We start from the raw sequence: 11,528 nt of genomic DNA, 5'->3' as shown, positions 1-11,528 counted from the left end.
GATCCTCGTGTAAGACCACTGACTTGAAGGGTTTGATTCCATTTTCTTACCGAGATATACTCTGTTGTGATTCTAATTCTTCTTATAGCATCTCTAAAGTCCTTTCAGTTATCCATACCCAGTACTACAATGATTACCTGAGAAGTATAGTCTACATTTCCCGCTTTGAGTTCTTGAAATCTACTTTTCCATTTGCCAGATGATTTTCAGCTCTTTTGGATCTTTGCTTGTGCCTCACTTCTATCAAAAAGCAGTAGCTGGTCCCATCTGAGAAAACAACTCAGGACTCATAGCCTTCATTTATAGTCAGCCACATTTGCTATGCCCCATTTGGAACTGATTGAGAAGAAGCAACAGAATGTAATGCAATACACTAGTTCATGGTGAGGACTACAGACTGTTCCTTCCTGGTTACAAATCACTCCCATCTTCTGGGAAATGAAGGTGGAGCTCCTGGAGAGCAATAGGATAGAGAAAAGTCAAGCACTGGGCAGCGCGGCTTGCATCCTTGTTTCCCTGAGTATTTGGACTATCTCAGCAGTGACCTCTCCACTCTTTGAGAGTGGCTCTTCTCTTCTGAATTTTTTTCTTCTTTTCTTTAAAAGTTTTTGGTGTGTATTTGTAAGATTTGTGTGCATGAGTGAGTGTGAATGTCCCTGTGCCATGGCACACTCAAGTGTCATCCCTTTCCTTCTACTCACTTAAAGAGAGCATCAGCACACACAAAACGAGCTTGTCCAAGAGCTTCTACACCTGCCTCCTGTCTAACTGTAGAAGTACTGAAATTATTAACGTGTGCTACAGTTTCTGGCTTTATGTGGGTTCTGGGGATTCAAATCTAAGTCCTCAATCCTGCATGGTAAGTAGTGCACACACTATAGTATCTCTCCACCCTTCTTTCCTTTTTATGTAACTGGATAGAAAACACTCATAAAGTCTCAGTAATGGTACTTTGAAAGACTAATGGAAGAAATTTGGGGTTCTTCCATGATTTTGATACTAGATTTTATACAACACCGTAACACATGGTGACGCTTATAAGAAGTTTATTTAACAGATTACAATGGGTATTCCAGTCAATTTTACTTAGAGAAAATGATAATGGTTTTGAAAGATGCATAAGAAGCCTTTGTTAATTCACGTACACAGTACGGTCTGTGAAGTACCGGTTTCCTGAGATGGGCACCACTGCGACGTCATTAGGGCAGATACCTTTATCCTTAACAATGTCAACCATTATTCTAAATGTTAAAGTTTCTGGAAGAAATAAAACAAAAGTCATCTCTCAGACACTCTAGGGTTCTCTGGTTTTCCTGATATGACTAGTTAAATTCTTCCTGGGATAGAGTTTCCCCAAATCATTTGAAGTCACCCCCTTTTATCTAACCTTTCTCACGCTATACTATCTAGAGCTTTAGATCCCAGGAATGCTCCTCATGGGCATCCTTCCCACCTATCATGTTGCCCTTCCATGCTTCCAACTGGAAGTTCTGCAGCTATGTTTACATTTTAATTTTTCCTCTTTGGCAAGTAGTTCTTTCTACTTACGAGTGACTACAAAAGTCCAGTAAAGGGTGGTAGGATGATCATTGCAGATGCAGCGCGTTTGTATATAGTTGAAGCCACCATCAACCGGTGTATTACTTATAAGGTAAGCTTTGACCTGGTCGGGAGAGAAAGTTCACTGTTAGTACAAAAAAGGGTAAATAGAAGGCAATACAAAAGAGGAAATAGCTGAGACACGGACTAGGAGGACAGACACCTTACATTCATTGTTGTATTATCATTCTACAGGCTAATTTTCCAAAGTTTTCTCTCTTCACACCATCATACTTATCCCAGAAGTCTGAGTGCAAGATTCAGAGAGTGCAAGTGAATATACTAGGCAAGAAGATTCATTCTACTGTGCCTGTCTCCTGAGGGAAGGCTTGCCCTTGGTACCAGCTAAAGTTCTTGGAAATGACTCATGTGAACTTTTACTATGTGACCCCCACTGAACAGCAGTCCCATTGTTTAAGTATTGATTCCAGAATGAGGCTTTGTGAGAATGATGGCCAGGTCCCTGCCTCGGCAAATTCTAACTCCGTCACAATTGAATTACTCTCTCACTCTCACCAATTTCAACTGCAAGAATAAAAGTTACTCGCTCTGCCCAGGTCTGGAAATTATTCGATAAGTAAATTTTTGGAGAACAATTTCTTTGCTTTTGAAACCTGAGAGTGCCTGTTAACTTAAGCATGACATAATAATATCTGTGTTAATATATTATATTATATATTATATATTATATATAATATTATATATGTAATACATACATACAGATATGCATGCGCTTGCTAACACACACACATACACACACACATACTCTCTCTCTCTCTCTCTTTCTCTCTCTCTCTCCTGTTTCTAGCATCTAATTTAAGAGTTTTGTTCTAGGGTTATGTCTACCCAGATGGACTTGTGAATAGAATTCAGTGATTACAAAAACAAATGAGAAAATAATGCACTTAAATGAAATTCAACCCTTCATCTATACTGACACTCAATAATGCAATGCAGTAAATTAGAAGTATATATGATTTTTTACTGCAAACTGCATGAAAGCATTTCATAACAAGTTTCAGATTCATTCACCTTGAAATCTTACCTGCACTCATCTTTACCTTGAATATATGGTCAGTATTAGGGCAGTGGTATGATTAGGGCCAAGGATACATCCCACATGTATATTTCTGATGTTTGCTCCCATATCTAGCAACTTTATATGAATAATTATTATTCAGAAGGGCAAGAGGATAATAGTGTCTTAATGGAGAAGAACCAGATCACTCATATTCTCTTCTTACCCCTGCTCTAAACTATGGTTGCAGGATGTTCATACGAGAACCCTGTTCCCAAGTCCTATCAGAATCCACTGATGCTCGGGGGACCCTGGAATAAGCAGTATAAATTTTCCATGAGCTCATTGTCTTCTTCCACCTATTTCTATCTTAGATAATTTTCATTCTCTTTCCCAATCTTTCTCTTCCTAGACTCTTGTGGACCAGAGTTTCTTCTTTGTGAAATGGGAATCATCATCTGCTCCAAGTTCTCCACTGTTGAGAGATTCACACAACAGAATACATATGGAGATGTTAAGTGTACCATGCAGTATTAGCAGAAGAGATTAATTCATTATATTCCTAACTCATGTCAGATTTTGCCTTGAATTTACTATCCATCTGTCTACTTACCACCAGACATTCTTTATATTGTGTTTGAAGAGTAAGTGACATATCAACCTCCTGATTTTCGTCAGGTGTACTTGGAACATTTAGTTGAAATAAAAGTGGCTGTGGAATAGTTCTGGGGAGAAAAAATAGGGCACAGAGAGGTCAGAGACCTTATTATGGGAGAAAGCACTATTCTATCATGGAGCAAGGGGATAAAGTAAAGGAAAGTGCTATAGCTTGAATCAATTCCTAAGCAGCAGAATTCCCTGAAATTTTTGTGTGTTTGTTTGAATATTTTCTTTTGTTTAACTCAGCAACAGACATATTGTTTAAAATGGAGCATACCTTTTCCCAGTAACAAATGACAAATGTTATAAAAGGAGATTATCTACTATCTCATGCTATTTCTTAACACTCTCTAACAGTTGTGCTCATACTGTGTGAACAAGGTTCACCTAAAATCACACAAAAAATACCTGCATATATTTACATTATTATTCATAACAGTAGAAAAAGAAAGTAGCAGTGAGATTATTTTATGATTACGAGTCACCAAAACATGAACTGTTCAAGAATCACTGCACTACAGTGTGCTCGCTCCTTGTCCCTCGCTGGAGCAATAGAGTCAAGTCATCCTTAGGGCAAACTTCATACCCACAGAATCATGTAAACAACCCTGTGCTGGAGGATTATATAGATCTTCCTTGAATATCTTATCCTTATGGTTGCTAGATAGGACCTAGGCATTGTTGACCTATTTAGTAAAACAGAGCAGTTGGAATTGTGAACGCACCACAATTGGGGGAAAGGGCCCCCAATTGATAAAGCAAAATATAAAGCAAAGAACAAGTCTTCCTCTTTACAATGCCTTTTTTGGGCCAAGGGGATCAATCTTCTTCCTAAAGAACCTGGCTAGTATCCTTTGGTGCTATGTGTGGTAGAAAAAGATTTTTAGAGAGCATCATTCATACATTTTCCTAGGGCTGAACATGTTAGATTTCAAGAGTAGCACAATCTTTTCTATGATTCAGTTCCTATGAAAGATATATGAAGATCAATGAAAATTCTGGTTTTGTGGAAGCCTTTAGGATGGTAGATATAGCAATTAACCATGCCAGTGCTTTCCTGAGGCTATGGATTCCATACTGGGGAGATATTTAATAATAAGTACAGAAGAGTTGTGGGCCAACTGGGATGGCCAAAGCACTTAATTATAAGGCTTATTTCAACATGAACATCCTCTGGTCCAGAAAGAACACCATCTACATTAGAACATGCAGGGATTCTCAGCATGCCTATATCATCTCTTTAAAACCTTGTGATTTCTGCTAGGAAATGACATTTGACCAAGCTTCCCAGACCAAAAGACAGCATCATAATCCTGCTGTGAGTATAGAGATCTCTAGTTTGCTTCAACTGGTTTCATTTGCCCCGTGGCTACATTTATTACTTTGATTAACTTCTTCACATTTTCAGCTTTATTAAAACATGTACTCTCAGTATGGTGGCCTCTGGGTCCTAGGGTGACTGTTTCTATAGGTCCTCATCTTTACCTTTAGGTTTTATTGTGAAAATGACATTTACGATGACTTTTTTTATTAATTCAACCCCAGACTATGCATCAGTGATAAAGGCTCTCATTGTCTGAGACTCCTTCAAATGACATTTGAAGCTGTTGCTAGAACTAAGAGACTGCTTTACCTTTATAAAGTACACTGAGAAACATATGAACTATGGATGAGAGAGAGAGTGAGAGTCATTGTTTGTTTATACCTTATCATATACATTGGAGGCTTAACTGTATAGGCAAGCATATCCATCCAGTGGAAATGTGAAAGCAGTAGATAGAGGATACTAAGGGAATAGAACTTGACATATGACCCATGAGAAATATCAAGGACAGAGTCCTTTGCTACCTAAAAATCAACCTCAAGCTGTATATCGGTTCCCAGGCAAGAAGGGATCCTCTCTATGCTTTTCCAGCAGGAAAAAAGAGAGAAGGGCTTTACTCACTCATTATCCTGGCCTTCATTGATCCCCAGTTGCAGACAGAGGACCAAGAAGAACGTGGCAGCAGTGGATGTGAATGAGAGACCTTGCATGGTGAAGAAATCAGGACACCAGAGCAGTAGGATCCTTGGTGCTCAGCACAGGTTTTATATACAGATCACAGAAGCAGAAAAGCTGGCACGTATGTTCATGAAATGAATCACCTAATCACTTTCCTTACTCATGATCTTTCCTTACTAGGGAGAAGTTTGTTATTTCTATGAAAAAAATGTCATTCAATTAAATTGTTAGAATATGTGTGATTGTTCTTCCTTATTTTCTTAGTGTCAAAGACCTTCTTTAAAGGTCCTTTCCTGGCTAACAGACATGTTTTTCTTCTTTGTCATTTACCTCTGTTCCTGTTCCTTACCTTAAATTATTTCTTGCTTGGTCTTGGCAGACAGTAGGTATTCTGAATGACAGGTCCCAAGCTACAGATGTACAACACACTCATTGATGATATTGCTATTAATTCAAAGAGAGATGCCACTAAAAACTATATTAGAGAGCTGATATTATCAGCCATTATTACCCAAAAGCCATTTCCAATCACATTTCTAAGAACTAAGAAAGGACTGGGCTCTCTGGATGATGGAGCAGTATGACTGACTATAGTACCTTATAACAGGGTGATGTTTATGACTGTTAAGCCTTTCTTACTTCAGGAGTAATAGTAAGTTATCCAGATACTCAAAGTCTCTATAGTGAAATGTTGCTCTCTTTGTCCAGAATTCATTCACATAGTTAAATGCCCCCAAACAGATCATTCAGCATTAAAAATTCAGTCATTTTCCACATTTGATTTGTTGTGTAAGGCATATAAGAAAATAATTATATTTCTGTCCACTGGACCACAATTCAAATTATATAATAGAGGCATTCCGGGAACATACATTTCTCTCCCATAAAAAAAATAGGGAAACTCATTTTTTCTTATATATCCCTACTATATTTAAAGCTTTAACATGAATGTTTTATTTTAAGATTTTTCCTTTTTTTATATTGTATATATTTCTCTATTTACATTCCAAATGTTACTCCCTTTCCAGGTGTCCTGTCCATAGGCTCCCTCCCCTCTCTCCCATAAGGGTGTTCCCCCATCCATCTCCCATTACCACCCCCTGACATTCTACTGCATTAGGGGTGCAACCATGGTAGGACTGAGGACTTCCCCTTCCACTGGTGCCCCAACAAGGCTACATATGCACTTAGAACCCTGGGTAAGTCCATGTATAGTCTTTGGTTAGTGGTTTAGTTCCTGGGAGCTCTGGTTGGTTGGCATTGTTGTTCTCTTAGGGGTACAAGCCCCTTCAGCTCTTTCAATCCTTCCTCTAATTCTCCCAAAAGGGGTCCAGTTCTCAATTCAGTGGTTTGCTGCTAGAATTTACCTCTGTATTTGACATGTTCTGGTTGTGTCTCTCAGGAGAGATCTATATCCGGTTGCTTTCAGCATGCACTTTTTAGCTTCATCAATCTTATCTAGTTTTGGTGGATATATATATATATATATATATATATATATATATATATATATATATATATATATTCCACATGTGAGGCAGGCTCTGAATGCCCATTCCTTCAGTCACTGCTCTAAACTTTGCCTCCATATCCCCTCCTATGGATATTTTTGTTCCCCCTTTTAAGAAGGAGTTGAAGCATCCACATTTTGATCAACCTTCTTCTTGAGCTTCCTGTGGTCTGTGGATTGCATCTTGGGTAATTTGAACATTTGAGCTAATATCCACTTATCAGTGAGTACATACCATGTGTGTTTTTCTGTGATTGAGTTACTTAACTCAGGATGATATTTTCTAAGTTCATTCCATTTGCCTATGAATTTCATGAAGTCATTGTTTTTGACTGCTAAGCAGTACTCCATTGTGTAGATATATCACATTTTCTGTATCCATTCTTCTGTTGAAGGGCATCTGGTTTCTTTCCAGCTTCTGGCTATTATAAATGTGCTGCTATGAATATAGTGAAGCATGTGTCTTTGTTATATGTTGGGGCATCTTTTGGATATATGCCCAAGAGAGGTATAGCTGGGTCCTCAGGCAGTTCAATGTCCAAATTTCTGAGGAACCTCCAGACTCATTTCCAGAGTGGTTGTACCAGTATGCAATCCCACCAACAATGGAGGACTGTTCCCCTTTCTCCACATCCTCACCAGCATTTGCTGTCACCTGAGTTTTTGATCTTAGCCATTCTGACTGGTGTGAGGTGAAATCTCAGGGTTGTTTTGATTTGCATTTCCCTTATGACTAAAGATGTTGAACATTTCTTTAGGTGTTTCTCAGCCAGTCTGCATTCCTCAGCTGTGAATTCTGTGTTTAGTTCTGAACCCCATTTTTAATAGGGTTATTTGTCTCCCTGTGGTCTAACTTCTTGAGTTCTTTGTATATTTTGGATATAAGGCCTCTATCTGTTGTAGGATTGGTAAAGATCTTTTCCCAATCTGTTGGTTGTCGTTTTGTCCTAATGACAGTGTCCTTTGCTTTTCAGAAGCTTTGCAGTTTTATGAGGTCCCATTCATTGATTCTTGTTCTTAGAGAATAAGCCATTTGTGTTTTGCTCAGGGAATTTTCCCCAGTGCCCATGTGTTAGAGATCATCTCCACTTTTTTCCCTATTAGTTTCAGTGTATCTGGTTTGATGTTGAGGTGTTTGATCCACTTAAACTTAAGTTTTGTACATGGTGATAAGAATGAATCGATTTGCATTCTTCTACATGCTGACCTCCAGCTGAACCAGCGCCATTTGTTGAAAATGCTATCTTTTTTCCATTGGATGGTTTTAGCTCCTTTGTCAAAGATCAAGTGACCATAGGTGTGTGGGTTCATTTCTGGGTCTTCAATTCTATTCCACTGATCTTTCTGCCTTTCTCTGTACCAATACCATACAGTTTTATGATTATTACTCTTTAATACTGCTTGAGGTCAGGGTGGTGATTCCCCCAGAAGTTCCTTTATTGTTGAGTATAGTTTTTGCTATCCTGGGCTTTTTGTTATTCTGAATGAATTTGCAAATTGCTCTTTCTCTCTCTATAAAGAATTGAGTAGGAATTTTGATGGGGTTAAGATACTTTTTATCTGTGGATGACAAGAGCCCACAAAGATGATAAGAGGTATGAATTCTAAAGTCATCAATCTAAGTCTTACCTATGTATTTTGCTACAGTGTGAGGTGGGAAAATAAATCTAGCTGTATGCTCACAGAGGATGAATTTTTAAATTCCTCTCCTGCTTCTTTATTCTTGTGCTAATCTTTTTCTCTTACATTGCACACCAATAAGTTTTTGTTGTTTGTAGTTATAACCACATTTTTTCTTCTATGTCTCAAGAATGACATCTCCATTCTCTCTTGTCTTGGACTCAGTGTGACTCTTTCATAAATACTTCTTAAATTTTTAATGCTCTGTTCTTATTTACTTCAATAATCTGTACTAGAGGGCCATCATATTAGCTTATATTACCCAATGAAGTGGGAAAAAACCTAGACCATGTTCACATAGGAAATCCAAAAATGCCTTTTTCTGGCCTATAACTACCCCTCCAAGGGACATCTCTGTACTCTAGTGTGCATCAGTACTACTTTTAATTAAGTATGGCTCAACAAGGACAGATGTACATGAATTCAGATATATAATAAGTCAAATGATCTTTCTATAAACCAATAGAGACAAGTGGTACCGATAACACTTCAAAATACGTAACAAGAAGTAATGAACATACTAACATTGACTCGTCCAGTTGTTTTATGAGTCACTTTGACTAAACAAAGTACCCAGAAATATATATGTCGCATTGAAGTCATTTAAAACAACAATGTGAAAAACATAATCAGCCAAATTTCAGTCAAATTGCGTTCTATAATGTAGATAAAGAAAAGAGTGGCCCTCAAAGAGAGTTACAGAACATGGAATGCATGAGAATAGGGCAAGTGCAATAATATTATGAAATTCTATTTTTATCCTGTTTTCCAAATGGAAAACTGAAGCATAGGGAAAACAAATTTCCAGCACAGCTTATCAGTCAGCAGCCAAAGAAACCAAATTTTTGGATCATGTTTTGTGCAATCTGACAAAATTTACTTACAATATTAAGCAGACAAGACACGAAATGACAAATATTATATAGAAAGGACATTGAATGAGGCACCAGTAAGTAAGAAGCCTGGAGTTTTCACATAAACTCGGAGTAAATATACATTCTGAATGATGTCAGGTGTTCAACTCAAGAAGTCTTAACCTAATACTAAGTGTTGACTAATTCCTTGCCTGCTCATAACCATAAGCTCCAGTGGTGATGGTAATTTGAAAAACTGGAATTTTATTATGTCCTTATATTTGACTATCCTGCTTTTGATGAAGCTACATACATACATACATACACACAAATACATGCACACATACATGCATAGTTTTATTACTTTTAAAATTGTTTCTTTCTTTGCTGTTTTCCTCTTCCTCCCTGAGTATTTTCACGCACATATAGTGTAATGTGCATGTGATGGTTAGAGGATAACTTGTGGGTGCAAACCTGTTCTCAGGTCTTCAGGTTTGGTACCAGGATTCTTTACCCATAGAGTTGTCTCACCAGTCTTTTCAGTAATATATAAATTGAAAAAAGATAATTGGGTTTGCTGATGCCTGCTTATAACCCTACAATTTAGGAAGCAAAGGCCAGAGAAGGAGTAGTTCAGGTCCTCCTCAACTATGTAGTGAGTTCAAGGCCAGGCTAGGCTCAATCTCAAAAACAAATAAGTATATAAAGTTTAGAACAGGAAACAAACACAAGTTTTAATAGCCTGTTGGTATCATTGAGCCAAAATTAAAAAAAAGAAAATAGAAAAGATTATATTGAAGCCTCTATAAAAGTAAATCTGTCCTGGGCACTTAAGCTCATGACTATTTCCTCATAACTACTGAGATTTTGAAGGTTATAGACTCAGATTACATGTAGGATGAAGGGAAATATATACCATAGTAAGTTATTTTTCATAATGAGAATGATGAATGTGTGTGTGTGTGTGTGCGCGCGCGCGCGCACGTGCACACATAGGTGCATACACTAATATGCACACAACAACGTTCTAGCTGCTTTCATGGATTAATCCTCAGCTTGTAGCGACTTGATACAATGAAAGTTCATTTGCAGCTTCCATAAAATCTTATAAAAGTTACCCCAGCTCTTAGGAACACTCATTAGTCCTGTTTCTAAGGTCACTCTGGGCATTCAAATCTTTATTAAAAGGAGACTGGGGAATGGAGGATAAAGGAGGGTGTGTTATTTACTCTTTTTTTTGTCCCTGTGGCAAAATACTTGGTAAAGTTAACTTAAGGAAGTAAAGGTTGATTTTGGCTCACAGTTGGAGGGCACAGTGGGAAGGTGTGGTGACAGGAGTGTCAGGCAGCTCTTCTATGACGTCTACATTCAGGAACAGAGATGAATTTTGGTGCTTATCTCATGCTCTCATTTTTATTCAGTGTTACACCAAGCCCATGGAATACTTTCAGGGTGGGCATCCTCACCTTATAAACTCAACCTAGAAAAACTCTCTCAATCAAGTCTAGAAGTTTGTCTCCTAAGTGACTCTTGATCCTGACAAATTCATAGTTAATAGTAGTCATTGCAGAGGGTAATTTTATAGTCAAGAATCCAAGGTGACATGCCATTCACCTTGTTTGTCCCATGGACTTTATGACAACCTTGAAGTGTGAGGCTATGAATATCTTTGGGGAAGCTTCTATGTCATTGCATGAGTAAAACATTCACATCTTCATTTTAAGAGACAACACAAAATGTCTAACCAATATTTTATATTGTCAACTTTTACCCTTGGTATTTAACTCATTCTTCTCCTCTATGTCTGTCTGTCTGCATTTATGCACATATTTGTATGCCTGTGTAAAATAGAAACATATAGGCACCCAGTGTCTTCTTCAGTTGACCTCTCCTTTATTTTTTGAGATAGGGTCTCTCACTAAATTTTGAGCTCACTGACTTGGCTATGCTAGCTGGCCAGAAAATTAGAGTGATCCATCTCTGAATCACAAGTACAAAAATAGCATTCAGCTTTTACATTGTCTGCTGGACAGACAAGCTTAGGTCCTTTTGATTACATTGACTTTACTTCATGAGATATCTCTTCAGCCCCCACCATCTTTATGATCTTTGGTTTTTTTTCCTTCTGATTTATAGTGAGTTTATAATGAGTTTACTTTTGGGAGAGATGGCTCAGTGCTTAAAACACTAACTGTTCTTCGAGAG

General features: G+C 37.8%; 1 protein-coding gene across 1 annotated transcript; it reads right to left on the bottom strand.

Moving 5' to 3' along the window:
* Positions 1-1,029: 1,029 nt before the first annotated feature.
* Pip (prolactin induced protein) lies at positions 1,030-5,342 on the bottom strand. The gene is made up of 4 exons (NM_022708.3): positions 5,223-5,342; positions 3,231-3,342; positions 1,549-1,663; positions 1,030-1,257 (listed from the first exon to the last, which is right to left on the bottom strand). Exons 1-4 carry the CDS (start codon positions 5,309-5,311, stop codon positions 1,133-1,135), a joined length of 441 nt encoding a protein of 146 aa, NP_073199.2. The 5' UTR covers positions 5,312-5,342; the 3' UTR covers positions 1,030-1,132.
* Positions 5,343-11,528: the final 6,186 nt, after the last annotated feature.

This window comes from Rattus norvegicus, chromosome 4, assembly GCF_021556685.1.
Source record: "Rattus norvegicus strain SHRSP/BbbUtx chromosome 4, alternate assembly SHRSP_T2T, whole genome shotgun sequence".
Taxonomy (NCBI): Eukaryota; Metazoa; Chordata; class Mammalia; order Rodentia; family Muridae; genus Rattus; species Rattus norvegicus.
Note: the sequence above shows the minus strand (reverse complement) of the source record. Positions and strands in the feature narration are given on the sequence as shown.

What these genes read in the sequence shown, in the direction of transcription:
- Pip (NM_022708.3), bottom strand. Translation starts at nt 5,311, where the DNA reads ATGCAAGGTCTCTCATTCACATCCACTGCTGCCACGTTCTTCTTGGTC. An exon ending in AATATAAAGAATGTCTGGTG is followed by an intron (nt 1,664 to 3,230) that starts GTAAGTAGACAG and finishes TCTCCCGACCAG; the next exon opens with GTCAAAGCTTACCTTATAAG. An exon ending in CTGGACTTTTGTAGTCACTC is followed by an intron (nt 1,258 to 1,548) that starts GTAAGTAGAAAG and finishes TATTTCTTCCAG; the next exon opens with AAACTTTAACATTTAGAATA.